Genomic DNA, 24147 nt, shown 5'->3' with positions numbered 1-24147 from the left:
CCGAAGACGTATAATAAATCGCTCTCTTTGATGCGGCTTGAAATTTCACGTACACTATCATGTAAAGCGTTCATCACTGCGGGGTCATTCGCATGACTAGGCGGAATGTAAACAACGCCGATGTAAACAGAGACACCTGGCAGCAATGTTTTGATCCAAAGTTGTTCCAGTATGGTATTAGGCGATGCGATTTCACATGTCGGTATTGAAGAGGAACTTGCAATTAAAACACCCCCACCGCGTGAGAGGGCACTGTTGGAAAGATTCCTATCGCACCTGTAGATATGATAATGATCGTCAGTGAGGAGCGAGGAAGGTATTGACTGAGTAAGCCAAGTCTCGGTAAGAATGATAAAATCATATTCTGATTCTGATAGCGCCAGGCGAAGATTTGTAGTTTTCGTTCGTAGACCACGTACATTTTGGTAGTAGATAGAGAGACTGGGATGAGCTGAACGAGGTGCATCGCCGGATGCGGTGCAAGATTGCTATTCATCCGACGGGCCAGCGTCAGCAGATTCATCAGTCCGTTTAGCGTTTCGCTTCGGTCGTTTTTAGGAGCGGCTAAGCATTCGGGAGGTGACCTAGTAGGTGTGGTAGTAACAAGCATTCGCTCATTAAGGTCAAGATGTGGTTCGTTTGTAAACAAAGCTGCGTCTGTAGTGGTCATGGCAGGTGAGGAAATCGTAACGGGCTGTGCGAGCGTATCTGTTGTAGTAGTTGGCATCGCGGCACTCCCTCCAGAATGTGAGAGAGGATTATGATAAGTGTCGGTAGCGGGAGTAACGTTTTGATCGAGCATCGAATTTGTTTCAGTTGTTGCACAGGTATTAGTGTTATAATTATTGGTCCGATAGTCACGGAACTCTCGGTAGGTAAGAGCAGAGGGCCATGTGTTAGGTGAGAGAGCCTTGTTGCGTAAAGTGGCTGGTATGCCCACCTTAAATGAGATAAATGAGAGTGTACTAGTGTCGGCACCAAGCTTCGTCAAACGGTGTACAAACACATCCCGCTTATCGAGTGCTAGCCGTACTTGTACCATGAGAGAAATCTGCTCAGTGGTAACCGATGGGGAGAAACGCGTAAAGAATAGCCACATTCGCGTATCGGTGTGTGGGATGGTGTCTAGTGTGTCAGAATCGAGCGGCGATCCCGATCCTCTGAGTAGTGGTGTTTGCGGGTTGTAAACTGGTGGCATATTGGTGAAGGATGACGGTTCGTTCGCACTCACACTAAGAGAAGCGGCTAATGATGGATACTGTTGTAGTGTGGGTGTAATAGTACCGGGGATATTTTTGACCACTGAATTAAACAATTTAGGCGCTGAATTGTGATGAATGGGCCGTTGAGACGGTAAATCGGTGGCGGCATGCGTCGATCGCAAGCAGGAACGGATCTCCGCCTTTAAAACTTCCAGAAGCTCTAACTTAATAGCTGTGGTATGCTGTGACAGCTCACTACGGAGGCCCGCTTTAAGGTCGGCTATGCTGGACAGTAGGTCGACAGAAGTGTGAGTGTACGGGGTGGATGACCTCAACACGGCCGTACGCGGATCCTTGTGAAACTTTACACAGGCTTTACAGGCCCAAAAAAGTTGTGCACAGGACTCTATAGTAGCGGAAAGTTCCTCAGAAAGTCCGCTGCATGAGAAGTGAAACTCAGAGTTGCACCAACCCTGGCATTTCACAATGCGATCAGCAGCTACGATGTCGTTAGCGCAGGCGGAACAAATACCAGCCATTGCTTTGTGGATGAGCGATTGATTGTGATGTTGAAGCGACGTAATGATTGTGGGCCGGAAAACGTTTCCAGGTGATTGACGGTGAATAATCCAGTTGTTAAACAAAACCAGGCAATGAAGTCACCTACACCAGCAACAAGTTCAGCAAAGATACAGGTTTTCTCGGAATAATATTGAAAATAGTCGGAGCGCAGAGAATCTTCGACCAGTCACAGTGACGTTTGGAGTGAGAGTGTATTATTTATTTAAATAATATTATTTATCAATTCATTGGGTACAAAAAATAGTTTTTTACCTGAAGGTGAAATTTTATAAATCACGCCGTTTTCCAATACGAATCCTTCAACTGGTTCTAATTTCAGTTTCATTTTCAGCTCCTCTACAATAGGGTCTCGGGATTGAGCAATCCTCAATTGTCGGTCAATATCGATATCGTCTGTGATAGCACCTACTTGATTTCGGCTCAAGGCATCTACATGGCTCATTGAGCTGCCTGGGCGATGGGATATTGAATAATTGTAATCTTCTAAGAACAAAGACCATCGGGCTATTTTAGCAGAAGAGTTGCGGTTCTTTAAAGTCTCTACCAAAGAATTACAATCAGTTATAATTTTGAAAGGAATACCATGTAAATATGTGTGGAATTGTTTTAAGGCATAAATTATTGAGAGTGTTTCCAACTCATAACTATGAAGTTTAGCTTCATCTGAAGAAGCAGTCTTCGAAAAATATGCTACCGGATGCAGTTTACCATCTTCTTGTTTTTGAAGAAGGACTGAGCCAAAACCTACCGCACTCGCATCGCAATGGAGTTCTGTTTCACGAGACGGATTATAAATTACTAGAACAGGGGAGTTAATCAGCTTGTCTCTCAAAGTATTGAATGCACGTAGACAAGAATCATTAAATACGAATATTGCTTTATCCTTTAACAAATTACTAAGTGGTTTAGCTATGGTTGAAAACGAAGACACAAATCTACGGAAATAAGAGAAAAGGCCCAAACAACGCTGAACTTCTTTTATGTTCCTAGGTACAGGATAATTTTGAATGGCCTGAATATGTTGATCACTTGGACGAATACCTTTTGGATTGGCACGATATCCTAGATAGTCTAACTCCTCATATACAAATTTACATTTATCCATTCGAAGTTCAAGACCATTATTTCGCAATGTTCTTAATACGTCACCAAGTATGCACAAATGATCCTCTAGGTCGACAGATGCAATAATAATGTCATCCAAATATACCACAAGCTGTCCACTGGCTATAAACTTATGCAACACATGATTTATAAATCGCTGAAATTGGGCAGGAGCGTTTTTCAGTCCGAAAGGCATTTTAACATATTCGAACCGTCCGTCTGGGGTTACAGAAGACGTAAACTTTATCGAATCCTCATGCATATCTATCTGGTGAAATCCACTCTTCAAATCCATCAAGGTGAAAAATCGCTTACTGCCTAAGTGTTCAAGACACGTATCAATAAGGGGCAGAGGGTAATTATCTCTAACAGTTATTTTGTTTAAGGGCCGATAATCTACACATTTTCGGATTTCACCGTTCTTCTTCCGGACTAAGACAAATGCGGAGGCATAGGGAGAGCTGCTGGGACGGATTATACCTTTTTGTAAAAGATCATCAACTATATTTCTAACTTGGTTTCGTTCGGCGATGGATAGTCTTCTCGGTTTGCTATAAATGGGAGTGTCGTGAATCAAACTTATTTTCATCGCATGACCTGTTTGTTCAATTTTACTACAAGGATAAAGAGTGTAATTTTCCGATATTATTGTTTTTACTATTTGAATTTCATGTGGCTTTCGATGTGAACTTATGTTTAGCTTGTCGTTAGGTTCTACCATGCAAATAGCACACATTTCTTCAAATGTTGTGTTCAAGTCTTCGTAACTACTAGACTGCCGACGATTACCGATTTCTTTCGAGAGAGTACCATACGTGCCACAAATGTCCGTTTGAAATAGATTCACCGAAGTTTTCGAGGGAACGTCATCAGAGGACACAGCATTCATTACAACGGGACAATCAATCGGGGCGTTCTTGTTCTTGGCCACAGAAACATTACGGGGGGACGTCGACGATGAAGCGATGTTCACTCGCTGTACTGAGTTCTGTTGAGGGCGTATCATCTCGTATTTTTTCAGCATTTGTTGAAGTTCTTCGACGGATTTGGCTGAATAACGTATAGCAGCGGTGTTTATGGGATCACCAATGCCATCAATTATTATATTGATCAATTCTTCCTCGACGATTTCATCTCCGACTATTTGTTTCATTTCTAAAACATATCTTGCTACTGACTCATTGCGGGAAAGCCGACGTGTTCTCAATTGCCGGTACACGTTTTCAATTGACGGAGTTTTAGCGAAGGTTTTAAGAAGCTCCTCTTTAGGCTCAGCGTATGTTTCCACATCGATTGTTTTTACGAACAATGCTGCAGTACCCGTCAGCAACCGACGAGCATTGTAGAATTTGGTGGTTTCATTCATTTTGTAAGGAAGAAACGCTCTTTCCAATTCACGTAGCCATTGCTCAATTTGGTCTGAATTGTCACCACTAAATTTATCGATAAATTCTTCGAATTTAATTATCATTGGTGATTGTATAACAGGCTCATTACTGCGTATTTCTAACTGCTTAATTTTTTCTCGGAGCTCGAGAATTTCAAGTCGCTTTCGTAGGGAAGCCACTTCATCTTCGGGAGTTACACAATGTGATTCGTTCTGTGAGCCTTGGTCGATTTCAATATTTGTTGCGTTGTCTCCACCCATTTCGGCAAGTGCACGTTTAACATCAACCTCCGGAGGAGCAGGAGCACTGATGTTTTCAGCATGTTTTCCACGTGTATCGGCCATCGTACTCTTAACCTCAATATCTGCCGGGACAGAAGCACCACCAACAACGCTGGTGTATAGCTGGCGAATTTCGCGAATGGTGGCAGCGGGACGTATCGAAATTCCAGCATTTTCAAGGGTGCAAATCATTGTATCTTTTGTTTCCATTTCTGATCAATTTTCCATGGTTGGATCCCACTTCTGAGATGTAAAATTACATAAGTCTTAAAACACGTTTTGTCTCTCTGAATCTTCAACCAAGGGGTTATAAATGACAAGGTGAAGTTGTTCAGAGCAAAATGACATTTCTCGACTTGACATATCTCTTCCTGGGGCTCCAGTATAAAAATCGGGGAGGGCTGGTGTGGGGTAATGGAATTTGTATGCAGAGAGTGACAGATGTCCCCCACAATGTCGCCCAGCAAAAGCGATAAAAATCAACCTTCTAAATACATTATCCTTGTCTTCAACGTAGATTGGCTTTTCTTTTTTATTTTTTGACAGTTCATATGACATTTTATGTCAAGGTTGTTAGAGCGAGACGGTAATTCTTTACACGGTACTTAAACTAAAGGTAAACAGATCTCTGCCAAGGTGGCCATATTATAAAGATGAGATTTTGTATATTCTACAAATCCATTTTTTTTTTTTAGTTTGTACCAACCTTGAAACGAGTTCTGTCTAAATTTGACAGCATTCGGACAATAACCTAGTGAGCTAGAGCATTTTGTGTGGCGCAAGTTTTGTGTTTCGATAAATCATGGAAAAGAAGGAATTTCGCGTAATGATAAAGTATTGCTTTTTGAAATGAAGAAATACAGTTGAAGCCAAAAATTGGCTTGATGATGGATGCTAAATTTTAACGGGTTGAAATGACCGTCCTCAGGGTGAACACAGTGGACGCCCTAAAGAGGTGGTTACAGACGAAAACATTAAAAAATCCACAAAATCATTAAAAGTAACAGTAATGTGAAGTTGATCGAGATAGCTGACACTCTAAAGATATCCAAGGAACGTGTTGGACATATCGTTCACGAGTATTTGGATATGAGATAGCTCTGTGCAAAATGGGTACCGTGTTTTGAGCTGTTTGAGCGTAATAATTCCGAGTTTTTGCGTCGGTATGTTACCATGGATGCGACATGGTTTCACCACTACACTCCAAAGTCCAATAGACAATCGTCCGAGTGGACTGGTCGCGATGAACCTGCTCCAAAGCGGGGAAAAACGCAAGAATCAGCTGGCAAGGTTATGGCGTCAGTTTTTTGGGATTCGCAAGGAATAATCTTCATTGACTACCTTAAGAAAGGAAAGACCATTAACAGCAAATACTACATCAAGTTGTTGGAGCGTTTGAAGGACAAAATCGCTACAAAACGGCCACATTTGAAGAAAAAAAATTGTTTCATCAAGACAACGCACCGTGCCAAAAATCAGTTAAACAATGGCGAATATTCAAGAATCAAGCTATGAATTGCTTCCCCATCCCCCGTATTCCTCAGATCTGGCTCCCAGCGACTATTTCCTTTTTTCAGATCTCAAAAGGATGCTCGCTTGGAAGAAATTTTCATCGGATGAAGAAGCGATTGCCGAAACTGAGGCCTTTTTTGAGGCAGAGGACAAATATTACTATAAAATTGGTATCGAAAAATTTAAAGACCGCTATACTCGGTGTATAGCCTTTGAAGGGATGTATGTTGAATAAAAAAAAAGAAAATTGCAAAAATTTGTGATTTACTATCATAGGCCAAACAATTATCAGCCCACCTGTTATCATGATCTGGCAGAGGAGTTGAGGCAGATGTGGCATCTGGAGAATATCCGCATTGTTCCGGTAGTCATCTCGGCGACCGGAATTGTCCCTATGGCCCTCTTGCGTTCCCTAGACGAGCTCGAACTGCAGAGAGAACTACCCAGGATTCAAAAGGCGGTGATTCTTCGACTATGTAGTACTGTAAGAAGGTTCCTGAATCACCATAACTAACATCCGGTGCAAACTCATTAACATTAAGAAAACTGGTGAATGAGATCCACAGAGCCTAACCCCCTTTGGCATTTGAATAGCCCGGGGTAGGTGAAAAGTTCCCAGCATATTGCTGAGAAGTGACAAAATTCGGATAATAATAATAGTAATAATAATAGTAATAATAATAATAATAATAATAACCATTGATCTAAACTTGATGTAGAAATAGTTTATACTAAAATATTATTCTGTTCTCAACGTTCATTGAGTATAGTTGTGTATTTAACCCTAAACTCCTTTATTAACTAAATATCCCCAAAAAGTTCAACGATATCCAGGGTGGTCGAGAGCATGTGATATTACCACCTGGCGTCGCGCAATGCGTTGCGATACGCTGCATCGGAACAAGTAAGAAGCCCTATCAGGTACACTAGCAGAGAAAACAATTGTAGTTATGTATTTTTACATTGTTCAACAGTAATTCTATGTATAGCGACCTTGGCCGCTACGATTCGCATAACGTGTAATTGCGACTGGAGGTGCTGATAATGATGTGAGAGAGATCGGCGCAGATCGATTGGAGAGAGAGATCGGATAATCGAGGCAGAAGCGATGGCGGAGAGAAGGGGGACTTCGGTGACGGCTTGTGTGTAGTTCGGGTGTGTTTTGAGTGGCGGTTAAATTGTAGCGGGAAATAAAATTAATAAAGTTAATTATAATCGTTAAAATACTAATCTATAGTTGTTTCATATGTTTTATTATAAGCACACATACACATCAATGGTACACTCTGAGGAACACTAACGAACATGTTATATTCATCTGTGATATATGTAACGAAAATAACATTTGGAAGCCCTGCAACGATAACTGGCATATCGGGCGAATAGTACCACCGGAGAAAGGTGCAGCGTACGAAGAAACAGCGAACCCGATCGTGGCCGGAACACGATGTATACCACACGCGTGTATGGGTGAGTGTTCGAGAGGCCGAAAAGGATTCGATTCGGATTAGGGATATCTCCTGATCATTCTCAAGAGCTGAGCTTTTTTCTTCATTATTTTATCTTTCTTTGCGGGGATTAAAGTGCGTAAATAAAGTGTGATTGAAAGTAAAGTTATACTAACAACCGCCTACTATCGCGCTTATTTGTGCTAACAATATACAATAATTATTTTATCGCTTATATTATATTATATTATATCATAGTAATGCTTTATCTTATTATACTTGGGCTTCGCTGCGAAATAATTATTAACGTTATTTCTTTTTTCCGTATCAATCTCGAAGATTCAGCTTTTTTTTCAATTTCTTCATTCAACATCGATCAGACAATTTCGGTTCCTTTTCAACTGTTTTCCATTGTCTTTAACATAATTATTTTCTTGCTGTTGTATTGAAATTGAAATTGCGTTTATAGTTAATTTGTTATCAGTGTGCATAGCATTACAGGATACCCTCAAGATACTACGATTCGGAGATACGATAATTTTGTTGTTGACAGATCTTCTTCTATTTAGCGAAATGTGCCGGCCTATGCAGGATTTCGAGACTTATGCATTACCACGCAGTTGGATAGTAAGGTCTTGCTAATGGGGTACGGTCCATATGAGGCTTGAACCCATGACGGGCGTGTTATTAAGTCATACCAATTGACGACTTTACTATGGAACAGTTCACAGCTGTTTTTTAGCTGAAATTGATAGATTTGAACAAAAAAATCCGCATTGATACAAGGTTTTGCGGCAGAACTCAAGACCGCGGAACACTTTAATGAATTGGCGGAAATCAATCGCAAAACTGCGGAACGATACGCAAAAAGTTGACAATACCGGGATCGGAGGATTTGTATCGCAAAACTGCGGCACACTTTTTCTGGCACACTTTCTCACAGCCTAGGGACATATAACTTGGAGTTGGCAGTTGGAGGCTGAAATCATGTAAATACTCCATACAAAACCACACATAAAACTAGCCTGCAATTTACAGTCTAGATTATTCTAGCCTCAAAACTAGAATTAGATTTGAGTACCTGCTCGAAAAAAAGGCACGGTGGTGTTTACATTTACCCCAAGGTGCATTAAAGAGATCTGGTGACGGAATCCAGAATCAAAGTGTATGTAGTCCAGGTGGTCTCAGCATTTTTATAACCATTTTTGAATACCACTTTTTCTCAAGACGGGTGAAAGCTTTTACTCAAAGCTTTCTGGAGGCTTGACGAATACACAAAACTTGGGATAAGCCCACCTGTATATTAAACTCACTTAGATAGCTGCTCGAAAACTGCTATACAATGCATACAGCTGACAGGCTGAAATTTCAGCCTACGAACTTAAAACGGAAAGGGCCCCATTAATTGTACTTGCGTCTCAATAATATTTCTGTTCTTTCACGTGATTTGCAACCCGCTCTAAACAGTACTGAGTTTGACAATTATTTGCAATGAATTAAAAAAGATGAGCATAAACCATTGAATATAATGAATTAAGTATCCTGATCAAAAAGCTATTTTTAAAATAAAGTAGAGAGTCGCTTATCCGGGGGCGGATTAACCGGGTGGTGGCTTAACCATGCGCATGAATTTGACAGCTGTTCAATTGTGACGAACATTTCCAGAGAAATTCAAGATGATAAACATTGGTTTTGTTTGTCTAGATATATTTTCGAACTTTATTATTTTTTTATATTAATTTGACATTTCGTGGACCGTAAACCGTTAACCGGCAACCGTCAGAATAATCGGATTATCTTTGTTCTTTAGTATAGCCGTACAGGGTTTTCGAAATCACTTTCCAATCTGGATAACATTATTCACTGCTTGCAAAATGTGTTTCAACAGCTGACACGTGTTGTATGTGCTTCACAATAAAATTTCAATTTTTAAAAAAGATTTGCTACACATCACAAATAATTTTCAAATGCCATCGAAAAATGCAAAAAAACTAAAACATGTGTGTGATACAAATGCAACATTTGACATCTGTTGAAAACCATGTTGTAAGTCACATTTGTAACAGACAACTTTTTAATAAAATCAAAAGATAATGGGTTTAAGTAAACCGAGACTACCCGTTATAAGGTAGTTTTGCAGGTCACAAATGACTTGCAAAGAAGAATGTGAGATTTTAAATAGAGTTGATTAAATTATAAAATGCGGCCAATCTGGGGTGGGGGGATGTTACAGGTTGGGATTTTCCCGGTTCACTATACTTCGAGTGCCGATTATTGATACTTCAATTCCAAATTATTATATCATAAAGCGTTTTCAAAAATCGTTATCTAGAGGATGGTAAGTAAAGACGGGCATCAAGGGAAAGATGAACACTTGTCATAAACTATGATAAAAGTTATTAGAGAATTATTCAACAATATAGTATCCAATCTGGAGGTGTGAAAACACATTTTAGAACCATGAGCTATCGAAATGGTTGTTCTTCGATTCTCGGAAAAGGTGAGGAAGGCAGCAATGTTTATCCATAACGCTAGTGAAGAATCGATGGGTTAATGCAAACCTCGTGAAAACAAAGGAGCAAAGATCGGACTACAGAAACCGCGCCAGAAGCTCAACTTGCGCGTATCACTGTGGGAACCTCGTCAACCGAGCGGAATGAAGGTTGAGGCCCCAAACAAAAATGCAAAATACCAATGTACAGGCGATGCCCAAGCGATTCAAAACGCTGCGAAGTAGTAAGAAAAATGGAATATGAAGTAGCCTTCTACATCCCGTTCTACGTTGGTTGCTTAGAGTCAGAAAAATGTAAAACATGTGGGTTCTAGGAAAGAGCTAAAAATGAGTTCTCGAGAGTGTAGTGTACACACACACACGCGACGACTCACTCACGCTTCCATTCTGTTCAACGCCCCCCCCTCACTCCCCCACAGATCTATTTTTTGATCATCACTTCTCCATCGACGGCGGTCGATGTGACGATGTGTGTCGTCGCGTGTGTGTTGTCGATTTGGTCAGAAAAACTTTTTCTTAACACCAAATCTCTTACTTGGAGGAGTGTCGGCGTTCCGATTGGACCATCGCGACTTTGATCAGTGTGCGCAGTTAAAACGACCTTTTGTATTGTGTCGTACGTAGCGTGCGCGCCAAAATTTTAAGAGTGCGCGGAGAGTGTATGTGGGTTTGTGGGGATGAGGGAGTGAGATACAGACACAAATTTGACACTGCAAACAAAACACGAGTTAACAAAAGATGAGTGCAAGGTAGTACGAATTGGCACACCATACCAGAAATGCACAAGAACCGATATTGGTAAACGTAAGTATTGCAGCAGTGCGAATGAGAAGTACAAATATTGCGTATCATATGTGAGAAACGGGATACGGGAATTGGGAACAATAAACAAAACATTCTGCTAACTGAAAATGCATTTGGTACGATGGTAAACAGTGATCGCAAAAGTTTGTGATAATTTCCCAGTTTTTTTTTTTTATAATAGGGTAACAGTACCAGTATTCGGCAGAGTACTTTTTTGCGGCAGGGTAACTAAAAACGTGTAATTACGCAAAAACGCGTTGAAATTGGTTACAACACATATTTTTTGAATATAAATATGCTCATTTGTTGTTTATATACGAAGTATCACATCATTTCCTTACATATTTATCAAAATATCAAACAAAATTTGCAGTTTTTCGGCATATTTGCTGTCAGTCAATAGTTCGACAGGTTTCATTATTATTATTATTAATTATTAAGAGAACCAGAATACTAACACAATGAAATTGTAGTTTTTATGAAAGATTCTATGGTTTTAAAATTTATTTTAGCCTGGTTGGAGTTTTAAAATAACGAAAAACAGATAATTATTCACTTTAAATGCTGCCGAAAATAGGTACACTGTGAATGTAGATTTTTGACAAGTAACACCACAAAATTAATAATTTAAGTACTTGTCAACACCAATCTTAGGAAAGTGAGAACGTAAAATCGTGTTGAACATTTTTGTCTACCTATTGGTATTGATTAAAACATTTACCGACCCGTATTCGAGTTGCCAAAAATAGGAACACAGCCTGCCGAAAATAGGAACAAAAACTTTAATTGCATTTTTACGAATATCTCTAAAAAATACATTTAAATCGGCAAATAAAAAATAGACACATAATCGGCCTCAGCACAATTTTTCGATCGAAAAATTTCGATCGAGCCGGCTGTCATTTTGGTGTTAGTTGACACTCATTTCACCGCCAAAATGTTCTTTTTAATAGTCTTTTTGAAAACTGGTATACCATGACACTCACGAGCAAAATGAACTATGCTACAAAAATTCGATCGTTACGCTTTGTATGGGGAAAATCCGCAACGCATTGAACTGCGGAAATTAGCGAATATCAGAAAAATGCGATAAATCAAGGTTAATGATTTTTAAAAACGTTATGTAAAAGCAAGTTGGTAATTGTTTTGGTTCTTTTTCAATATTTTGGGTGATAAAAAACATTTACTAATTATATAAAAAAATGGTTTGCCGACACTAAATACTGAACTCGATGGGAATCGACTTCATGTAAGAGTATGAAAGAAATAGTTATACTGTCAGTTTTACGTGAGCGCCTATCAATTTTTTTCGATCGAAAAATTGCGCTGAGGCCGAATACGATAGTTTATCGTTAAAAATAATGTCACTTTCATGAAAAATAACAAAATTATTAAAGTAGGAGAAGTTTTTATGAAACTGTTGTAATACTGGTACATTTACCCTATTCCTGTTTTACCGGGTTTTCCCGGAAAAATAAAATTCCCAGCTAATTCCCGGTTTTACCCGATTGAGTGGCCATCCTGTGCTTATTATTGAATAGGTTAATGAAAATTCCATTAATTTTATGGGTTTTATCTATGATTCGCCTACACATTGTTTTTGAGTAAGGGTAATATTTTGAAATAGATTGATTATCATACATTTCCCTACATTTCTATAATAGAACTGATAAGCTTTAAGCTCCTTATCATATGACTTAGAAATACATTTAAAAATTTGATAATTTGGAAGTATTAATTTATTTTATCTCCCTTTAATTTCCAAAGCATATTGAAACAGCCTTAAACGACACTAAAATTATGTTTTTTACAAAGTATTCATAATTACTATATATTTATTAAAAAAGGGGCTTCAAAACTACGTAGTTGGGGCCAAATGTAGCCGAGAGTCAATCATGCGGCTCGCGATTGCTTTGAAAAGGTTGAAATTAATAATTTATAATTATCAGTAATTTTTATCAAAATATATATTTTAACTATTTTAAAACGACACTAAAAGTATTAGAGATCTAAAATAAGTCAGTATTAGAGAACTGTGGAAATATTACATTTTCAGTTTTAAATTTGTTATAATAACAAGATTTTTAATTTCGTTAAACTAAAAGTAAAGCCAAAATGACCCTCAACAACACTACTTGCGAAGCAATGCGGCCTGTGAACTGAAAAATTAGAAGACCCTTTGTTAAAACATTCAAAGTAGCTTTAAATGAGGTACTGATTCATAGAAGGTTTCAAAAATAAAAATAAAATTTACCATTGAATAGAATACTGGGTACAAACTTTTTATTTGATTTGATTTCATAGGTTTGGGATTTTTTAAGGTGAACATTTTTCTGTAAAGCTGCCTAACATGTTTTCAGGGACAATTCAAAATGACCAAGAGCGTTAGCATAAAAAAATATAAAAAAATGCCTCATTTATATGGGTTTGCCATCGCTCGCATCGGCAAAACGTTCATGCACTATCATTAACAGTAACCCACGAGCCAATTTGACAGTGATGATCTATATCAGTGGAATTCTAATCGTGGTGGCCAAAAAAGCAAAGTAACTCCGCTCAGAACCGTGTGCGATAAAAAAAAAACGGTACGACCGAAAACGGAAATCTTGCAGTAATTTGTGGACATCGGATAGCACGTTCCGGCACCTAAAAAATTTTGTCACTTTTAAACAACAATCGGAGCATCTAACGAAAGCTGGACTTCGGATGACCGACGACCCTGGGTGACAAAAAGCTCCAACAGATTCTAAACAGGAAGACCGTTGGAAAAGTATCTTAATCACAGTATGCGCTTGGCCGCTAGGTCGATGCAACTGGCCAAACAGTGAAAAATTAACTGTGTAATATGAACGCAGCGGCAGACAATGACGCCATAACTCGCAGTGATCATTTAGGAGCGAGTGAATATCGATGTGATACCCTAGTCAGCAAATCGGTTCAACATCTCCCAGCTGCGTCTAATTGAGAATTGTACTATGATACGTAAACAATCGATAAACAATTTTGTCGTGAAAACGTTTTCGTTTGCCATGGCGATGTTTCCGTTTAACTGACGGCAGCTCTCATAGGCGTACGTTTTTTTTTTAACAAATTTGAATAATAAACTTTCATGGGAAGTTTAAGAAAAACAATTATCTGTCTTAGTTTTTTTCCATAGCCATCTTATTTAAGTCCGTTTTATTAGGGTTTACCAAGTCACTTTGCAATGTGTGCAGCACATATGATGTGCTATTCAACCCACTTTTTCTTCAATGCTACAGCGGAGTAAAGGTAATCTTTTATGTTATGTAAAACAATACGATTGTTTCAACAAAAATAAAAAGCACTTACAATTTGCAGGTATAATAAACATCGCGGACAATTCCAGCTAGGAACCCCAATAGGTACGTTCGGCACGGCATATCTTTATTCGCGAAACTTTCCCCTTCCACCAGAAACAAGTGTCCAAAAAGGATTTGCCAATATTTTGGCGTTCACACACCACGAATCTTACCAGAATACAACTATCGTTGAAAGAAATACAAAATATACAACCGTTAGAACATAGAAGACTTGGAAGCAATCGAAAACTAATGTTTAAACACGAAAAACACGATATTTTTCTCGTCCTGTCAAAAGATTGCAGGCAAATATTTTTGTTATCCATCCAGCGATAGACAGCTTGCATTACCTGAAAAAGATTCACCACAGGCTGCTAGACTTCCCCTACCTCAGTGAGAAAGTGTGTTTGACAGATATTTTCTGGCAGAATATGCCGTGTCTGAACGCAGCTAATGAAAAAGCTTCTTAAATGCGATGAAAATGCGTGCGGTGGAATAGAACATTAGCCGGCATCGCGAATAAATGAACACATTTTAACAGTCGTTTTAAGTTCATTTTGGTTTGACCGAGTTCATTTGTTGTTCATTCCTGTTAAAATAAACGATCGTCAAAACAGTTCACGACTGCTCGAAATGGCATATAGGCAAACACGGGGGAAAAATTCGAGCAGTATAATTAAACGACTGTTAATTTGTATTGGATACGCTCTTGACATTCGTTTGTTTAACGACCGCATAGGACCTGTCGTTAAAATTAACAAATGAACTGAATGCGAACGCGATGCCAAATTCTAGCAATTTTAAACGACTCTGGTTAATTTTTAACGACTGTTAATTTTAAACCATTTCTTTCGCGATGCCAGCTATTATTTCGAGCCACTTGAAGTTGCACATCAGAATATTCATGGAATGAATTGAGCAGCACACATCGCAAAGCGACTTGATAAACCCAGTAAAGCAAACATTAGCCGACATCGCGAAAGAAAGAGTTTAAAATTAACAGTCGTTAAAAATTAAGCACAGTCGTTAAAAATTAACCAGAGTCGTTAAAAATTGCTAGAATTTGGCATCGCGATCGCATTACGTTCATTTGTTAATTTTAACGACTGGTCATATGCCGCCGTTAAACAAATGACTGTCAAGAGCGTATGCGATGCATATTAACAGTCGTTTAGTTATAATGCTCAATTTTTTTCCCCGTGTTTGCCTATATGCGATATCGAGCAGTCGTTAACTGTTTTGACGTTTTATTTCAACAGGAATGAACAACAAATAAACTCAGTTAAACCAAAATGAACTTTAAACGACTGTTAAAATGTGTTCATTTATTCGCGATATCAGCTATGATTCGGCATCACGAATAAATGAACACATTTCAACGGTCGTTTGAAGTTCATTTTGGTTAAACTGAGTTCATTTGTTGTTCATTTCTGTTCTGTTCTGTTCAAAATAAACGATCGTCAAAAGAGTTAACGACAGCTCGATATAGCATATAGGCAAACAAACTCAAAAAATCGAGAAGTAATATTAAACAACGACGGTTCCTAACCCAAGAGACACTTGCTTGAAATTATTTTCCTATATCAGCTCGATTTGTATATAATTCGCTTGAAATTGTGGATTTGTGTGTGATTAAGTGTGTTGAAAGCGCCAAGATTTCGTAAATTAGACGTTCTTCTATCGATGGACGATGCCGTCGAGCTCATTTTTCATTCATAGCTATGATTTTTTGATGAAAAACAAAAGTTAATTTTGCGTGACGTTATTCTATAAAAATGGGCATAATTTAAGTTTAAAATGGCTACATGATCAACAATAACGAAAGGAAACATCAATTCCAAAATTTTAACAATTCTTAGTAATGTAGCTCTCGAAATGATCACGATTTCTTATCGGGAACAAAAATGAAATTGCTCGTTATGCGAGATTTAACTCGTTAAGACGGGTATTTGTAGAACATTTAGATTTGCTAGTTATGAGCATCTACATTGAAAAATTCGTTACAAGGGGTTCGATTGAAAATGCTCTTTTAAATATTGCTTAATGTGCCACAGTAGCATCTTCAATGGCTCCTTCCTCTTCAAGCTTTGACAAAAACTTCATCATACGAGTTTGCGGATCCATTTGACGGGCTAAATCAATCAAATCTAATAGTTTTTTGATTCCGACAAAAATTCGACGTCCTTTTAAACGTTTGTAAATAGCAGCCAGTTCATTGCGACCGAACACGTCTGGTTCCTGCTCGAGTACTGCAATTAAATGATCCGCAGTAGAAAGGTTCGGTACATGTAGTACTGCAGTAAATGCCGAAAGCATTTCCATATCCTCTAACACTTGCCTAGAAATATTATATGAAAGATAGAATGAGTAAATATGACTAACATTTTCATAATTCAAATGCTTACCTTCGGCTAGTCGTACACAAAATGAGAAGTTTTTTCCCTTTTGGAGGAGACTTTTTCAGTAATACCAATAATGCTTGAAGCGTTAGATTAGAGTATCGAGGACCAATTGGTCCATAATCTAACAGTCTCTCGATATTATCCACTAGGATACAGCTGAATGTGGAGCGATAAGCGTCGTCGAAGTACTAATATTAAGGATAGATTTTAATATTGATGATTTTTTTTTGTTTGATCGTAAATATACAGGTAGTTCCCAAGATACGCAGTCTCTGTTATACGCGGATTCTGAGATACGCGATATTTGACAGTTTATTAAGCAAATGATGTAAATAGAAAAATAATTTCTCTTACAGTCAAATGTTAAAATTCATTGAAAAAGGTACAAAGTGTAATCTTTATTCAAAATCATATCGAAAAATTAATGAAGTAGCTAAAACCACCCGTTACAGGCAAAATTTTAAGGAAATTTGCTATATTTTGGCTGATGTGTGATTCGACGTGATTTGGAAATTCAAAACACGTGCTTTTTTCTCGGTCCCGATTTATAGCGTATCTCAGGGACAGCCTGTATAAGTATACAGGGGTTCCAAGCTTGTTTCGTTATTCCCGAAAATTATTGGCTGTTTCCCATATTTGTTGGAGTGTTCCCATGATGTTTTGGGCGTTTCCCAGAATATTGTGGTTAAATTGTATTGATGTCTAATCGAACGATACCAATAAATCGTTGGAACAAACCAAAACTGTATGGAAAACGATGAAAAATCGTGAAAAGAGCTCCAAAAATTAATGGGACCAACCAATCAATCATGAGTAACCCTGTATTTAGGAATTCGTTACTTACCTTACGTATTTGCAGACATTTAGCACCCTCGCTAAAACCAACCATCTCATCAGGACTGCATACTTTTACGAACGGAAAATCAGAAAGTTTCGCTAGTTTAGCAGCCAGCGCAGTTTTTCCCGCATTTGGGGGCCTTCTAAAAGCACTGAAACTAATCCAGAACCTTCTGTTCCTCGAGCTTGTTCTGTGTAAAGAGCACCATCTTCAAGAATATGAGCCACTGGTAGGCCCCAATTGATAATGCCTCTTGTTAAATAGTTTTCGAGGGCTTCTGCTGCTGTGCCAAAAGCCTAAAATAATGCAATATTAAATAATGATGAAATTTAATTATTATATATTGAACACGCATTAAATGGAACATTTACAATTCTTTTAAAAAGTTGCGAAATTGAACCCTAAACAGTTTAGCCCGAGCAGTGCTGGAGGTAGGTGAGCGCGCCTTTATAGTTTTGTCCGAGCTATGCTCGGGCCGTTCTTATCTCCTTTATTTTACCTCCATCGCTTTGCTTACTACGGTATATAGGCTAGCAATGTTCGTACGTATGAGTTATTTTCGCATATGAGTATTCGATATAAAGAATAAATAAACTACATATAGCCTGTATCGCGAACAAATGAATACATTTTACAGTCGTTTAAAGATCATCTTAGTTTAACCGAGTTCATTTGTTGTTTATTCTTGTTAAAATAAACGATCGTCAAGACAGTTAACAACAGTTTATTCAAGTAGAGTTTATCAAAATAACTCACCAATGCTAATAATATCCATATGGCAAATAAGAAGCAATTCATTGATTGCATTTACCGCTAGCGCTGGATTGTCTCTTTAAATTTTGGCCATTAACTTCTCACTTCATCGCAAATCTCTATCCTTTTCTGGCTTCATGGCGCTAGTGTTGTACCGTTATCTCTGAGAGAATATGGCGTGCGCTGTTATCAGTCACATAGACAGAATGTGTATGTGTATCCATGCAGAACAGCAAACGAAAAGAGAACGACGTTCTATACCGGATCGAAAAAAACGCTGAGACATTCATTTGTACCTAGTTTTGCAGCTCCGATGGATTCACTAAATTCACAAACTTTTCAAGCGAGCATTTGACTTCACTCAAATGATAGTTCGAAGAAAGTACAAAATTGTTTTACTTTTTATTTAAACGTTTTGAAGCACACAACAAAACACTACTACGCATGATCAAATGGATCACTGGGAATAATTTGATAATTGTTGATCAACTTTCAACACGTCGGTAGAAGAAAACAATTATTTCTTACGATTTTAAAACCTCAATGTTTCAATACTCTACCATTGCTGGAAGAAAGGAAACGCCGCAAAGAAATAAAAATCATCCAAGCACCCATAGTTGGTTACCAACACCGTTCTATAATGAGTAACTTTTTCCTATATGAAGATTCTATAGTGAGCAATCGTCACTTATGAGCGTAACGTGAGTATAACATGTGAGCATCACCTTTTACTTCGTTTTGCACAGGGAGATTCAATAACACTTCCCTGAATGAATGAATACTTAAATGTTTATTGGTATTTTTCTTTTAAGTTCATGAATACATTTGCATTGTGAGATTTAGCGTTACGCTCACTTTTCTCCGCAGTGGAGGTTTTTGCCAGGAGGCAGTTTGATTTTGATTTTTAAAGAGTATTAGGCTTAGAGCCTTTTGATTACGTCAAATTAAACTGAACTAAAATTAAAATAACTTATATACTTTAAACTATTACTATAGAGGAGCAAGAAAAAAAAGAATGAATTCTAAAAAAAAGGAAAAGGAAAAAAGTCCTAATAATTATACAAAAAAGTGCACTTCGAAGGGAAGAAAATAATGTTAAGCATTTTACTTAAAAGCGTTCTGTTATTATATAACCAATGACATCAATTGGATGTATACTGGTTATATCATACAGTTATTCTAAACTGGTCCAGTAAGGGGTATCTGCAATGAGTCGTAAAAATGGTTTGACCCTACTTGAACCCTCCTGTTGGTAGGAGCGCTACTTTTCCAAACCGGAACACACCTCCTTGGGGATAGTTGATAGCCATTAAACATGTAAACCAAAAGTGCTTGGCCCAGGGAAACATATACAAAAATGGTCAGGGAAATTTTGCAAAAAGATCAACAAAATGATAAGTAACTTTGTCATGTATACGGTTTTGGCTATTTTTTGTTATATTCATTTTTGTATAATGACTCATTTATACCCATTAATAGTTGAAATGAGAGAATATAAACGCAAAATAACAATTCCTTCAATTAATATTGTGTAGTCACATCGATCTTAGTTATAATGTGAGTTTTCAAAACATCTCCTATACACCACATATTATTTAGAATATTATCTAAATGACAACATACATTGTTTACATGATCGCTTTTCAATGAAACATCTTGTTGGGAACAAATCTATACTTAACATTTAACTGTTGTTTTGCCGATATAATGATCAAAACAAAGCAAAACAATGAAAATACGATAATAGCAAGCAAAGTTGTATTAAAAATCATTAATTTCGTCATTTTTTAGTTTGTTTATATTCAGTAATACTTCCCTGGTGGCCATGGCTATCATATATGATAACCAACAAAAATGTAAATAAAAAGTGCTTGGCCCCCAGGGAAGCATAAACAAAAATGGTCTGACAAGTGTTAACAGGAATAAACAACAAATGAATACGGCTAAACCATTGATATTCAACCTTTTTCCAGCTTTTCTCTTACGTAGGGGGTGCATGTAGGATTTCATTCGCCACTCAAAAGTTCATGAGTGGGGGAAGAGCGAGGCAACCCATGGTATTAGGCGAAATTTTGATTAAAAATCACTTTCTCCCTCCACCAAAGTCAAAATTCCCCCTAGGAAAGAGGGGGCGGGGGGATTCTCCGCCGGTTGAAAACCGCTGCGCTATACCAAAACGATCATTAAATGAAAATTAAAATTTGGTCATTGCTTCGCGATGCCGGTTAATGATTATAATAATAATTACAATAATAAATTAATTAATAATTAATTAATAATTTCAATAAATTACAATAATAATAATAATAATTACACCAAAACTAATAATAATAATAACATGAATAAAAAACAATAAAAATGTTCAAATAATAATAATGATGATAAAAAAATAGTAATGATAAACCGCCAAGCATAACTATATGGACAATCGTTTTTCGATTTGCGGAAAATTCGGAGAAGATAGATAAAACAGTGTATACATGAATTGTGAAAAATACTATTTCACATATTTCCATATATGTGTCCTAAATTTTAGGAAATTTTTTTCATGACTTAAAGGGTTTCCCGCGATGTTTTTGGTTGGTTCCATAATTTATTAGTTGCTTCCCTTTTTTTGTGTGAGCCCTCGGTTTTTTAATCATGAAAAAATTTTCCTAAAATTTAGGACAAAGTTTCCCAGAATTTTTGGTTCAATTGAATTGATATCCAATCGGACGATACCAATAAATGATCTAAATCAATGGGACACGATAAATAAATCATGAGACGAGCCCAAAAAATTGTGGAAACCGATTAATAAATCGTGCAAAACCCTCTATTTAAAAAAAAATCAATTTAGGGTCCTATCATAACTATAACATCATATATGGATCACACACATATGGAAAGATTTTTAAAAATTGTTGTTATTTATTTTTTGGTTTATGAGTTTTATAACAATAATTGTAATATATTCTTTAAATATCAAAAGCATTATTTTTTAAATTAATTAATGTTTTCAAAACACAAACCAAAGTCTGCAAAAATAAATGCTGTAAATGATTTGGAATTGACATCATAGCTTTATTAATTTAGTTGATAACGGTTCAAAACTGATGATTAAAAATAATTAATAATAATAATAAATGTCAGGAATTTATGAACCATAAGATGTACATTATAAATACTTACAGGTTTGATATCGTTTTCAAAGGCATGTAAGAAATCTTCTCTAGTGACCATTAACTTTTCCATGGCCGCAGGATCCACTTCGACCTTCGAAGCTGCTTTTATTAGTCTATTCATTGCGGTGGATTGCGCTGCACGTACCAATCCTTCCAGTTCAGCACCGCTAAAATTTTTAGTCTTTTGACCAAGCTCGCGCAAGTCTACGTCAGGAGCTAACTTTTTAAACTCCTTCATGCGTCTAGTATGTATATTCAAAATTTGCACACGACCTTCTTCATTAGGAAGACTGATTTCCATTTGAACTTCTAGACGACCAGGTCTTAACAATGCTTCGTCTATCATATCTCTTCGATTGGTCATTCCAATTACCAAAATGTTGTTTAATTGCTCAACACCATCTATTTTTGCCAACAGTTGGTTGACAACCGTATCATGCACACCAGAATTTCCGCCGACAGTACCACGAGCTTTACAAATTGCATCTATTTCATCGAAAATTATTATGTGTAAACCACTTGCTGGTCCAAGCTGAAAAGTAGTTTTAATTTAATAAGATTTTAGAAATAATCCGTTCTTAATGAATAAATACAATTAGAAGCATTCGTTATTAGAATAATGTTTAACGGAATAAGTTTATTGCATTTTTCTTATTAAATATCTACTTACTCTTTTTTCTTCCTCTTCGGCATCAGCGAATAGTCGACGCACATTAGCTTCTGATTCACCGACATATTTATCTAAAATCTGCGGACCATTTACTATCTTTGGTTCTCGAGCATTTAACATTGTTCCAATTTGTCGCGCCATAAGTGTTTTACCAGTACCAGGAGGTCCATATAGAAGAATGCCCTTTACGTGTTTACATCCCAGTTGTTCAACCACCTCTGGTGGGAAAACACGCGAAGCAAAAGCACGTCGAAATATCGCATTAAATTCACGATCCAATCCACCAATGCCCATTCTTCCAAAATCCCAATCAGGATTAATGATAGACTGTCTCACAGCCGTTACCCGACCTTTAGAACGTCCAACAAGATTTAATCCAGAGCTTTCAGCTTTTTCAAACGTCACAACAGTGTTTGCAAGCAATCGACCAAAATTTACTCGTTTAGGTTCTACCGGACCGTTACCAGATCCACTGGATGATGCACCACCAGCCATGGCTGCGGCATCAATTACTTCAAGAGTTTTCACTGCTAGGCATAGCAATTTTTTATCTTGAAAACTGAAAACCAATGGCTGTCCAACCGTAACAGCTAATCCTGCAAACTGAAGCAAAAAGTCTCTTGCCATTTGATCACTATCGTATGGTTCATGTGTTACACTGAAAATTTTGAGAGAAAAAAAACAATGAAGAGCTGGACTTGTAAGATTAAAAATCTAGAGTAAACATGCTAATACTTACGTTTTTTTCTGTAGAAAATCTACCTCTAGAGCAATACTGCAGAGAACTTCAGATGATCGTTCGAAATGATATGGTTTGACGCTAATGTCTTGATTGATTGAAAGTGTCGCCCACTTCCGTTGAAGTAATGAAAACCCTATGGTTCCAGGATTAATTTCACCAGAAACCGTACGTTCGATGTAAAAAAATGAAATGCTGACCAGGTGCTGTAGATAGATCAATATATCTGTAAAAATATAATTTTATCGGTATTATATTAAATTATCGCTATTATAGAAGGTCGTTAGAGACTTCACAAGTTTTGTTAACCCGATAACGTAAATCTGAGTACCATAAATTATTTAATATGAAAATATTACCTGGAGGAATATTGTTGAAAAATCTTGGAAAAGTGTTTTGATACTAATATTTCATCAATGCATGATCTACCAACTACTATCACTTATACCAGCACATTTATGATCCTGGAAACAACAAGTCTCCCGCATAACGAGTAAGGCGCTGGTACGGATTAAACTCGTTGTATGATATTGCATTTTACAGTCGTTGCCACCAAATTTTGGCTCTAAGGCATCAATTTTTGACAGTGCGCATCAATTTTTGACTCTAACGCACCTATTTTTGTCTGTAAGTCATCAATTTTTTACTCTTGTAGGAATAATGATAATTTTACAAGGTATTTTAGCAGATTTTTAACAATTGTTATTCCACAACTCATAAAAAATACAAAAACTGTGTAAATTGATTGTTTCATGAGAAAAAAATATGAAATTTTAGAATTTCTAAAGCTTTTGTTTACAGCTGAAAATACGTGCCAATTTTTTCACTCTATTTAACCTGCCAAAATTGGCAAAACAATTGTTTTATTTTAAATGCTATCAATAAAATTAATCACTATTTAACTTAATTTCAATCATTTCAGAACACACAGTTTCAGAAATTAAATAAAATTTTGTACATAAAGCTATTAACTCACAGTCAAAAATTGATGCCTTCGAGGCAAAAATTGATGCGCACTGTCAAAAACTGATGCCTTCGAGACAAAAATTGTGAAACGATGTCAAAAATTGGTGCCTTCGAGACAAAAATAAGTGAGTTAGAGTCAAAATTTAGCGGCAACGACTGTATTATGGGGACTTAGTCTATAACAGCACCAGTTTCTCAAATCTTTTCTCAAGTGTAACTGTTTTATAGTTTTACTCCTTGGACATTTTTTATTCCCTCAATTTTTATTGTAATAAATGATAATTATTAATTTCTGATTGTAATTACATGCAATAAGTGTGGTTGAAATTAACTACATCAATAAAAAAAACCGCAAAATAGAACACATTCCGTCACTCTCATCTGACAGAAAGCTGTTTAACAAAAACTGGTCCCCGTTTGAATAAATAGCCGGCATCGCGAGATAAAAAGTTAAAAATTAAC

At 37.1% G+C, this 24147-nt stretch overlaps 1 protein-coding gene across 1 annotated transcript in view; it reads right to left on the bottom strand.

Moving 5' to 3' along the window:
* Positions 1-15723: 15723 nt before the first annotated feature.
* Positions 15724-24147, bottom strand: part of LOC120901073 (vesicle-fusing ATPase 1-like) — a 32465-nt gene continuing 24041 nt past the window's right edge. Inside the window, 8 exon segments of the mRNA XM_040308781.1 lie at positions 15724-16491; positions 16559-16743; positions 17400-17530; positions 17533-17689; positions 21318-21842; positions 21981-22638; positions 22720-22898; positions 22900-22945. Of these exon segments, the coding sequence (XP_040164715.1) occupies positions 16194-16491; positions 16559-16743; positions 17400-17530; positions 17533-17689; positions 21318-21842; positions 21981-22638; positions 22720-22898; positions 22900-22945 (2179 nt within the window). The 3' untranslated portion in view covers positions 15724-16193.

This window comes from Anopheles arabiensis, chromosome 2, assembly GCF_016920715.1.
Source record: "Anopheles arabiensis isolate DONGOLA chromosome 2, AaraD3, whole genome shotgun sequence".
In the NCBI taxonomy this organism is placed as follows: Eukaryota; Metazoa; Arthropoda; class Insecta; order Diptera; family Culicidae; genus Anopheles; species Anopheles arabiensis.
The sequence above is the reverse complement of the archived record's forward strand: the minus strand, read 5'-3'. Positions and strand labels throughout refer to the sequence as shown.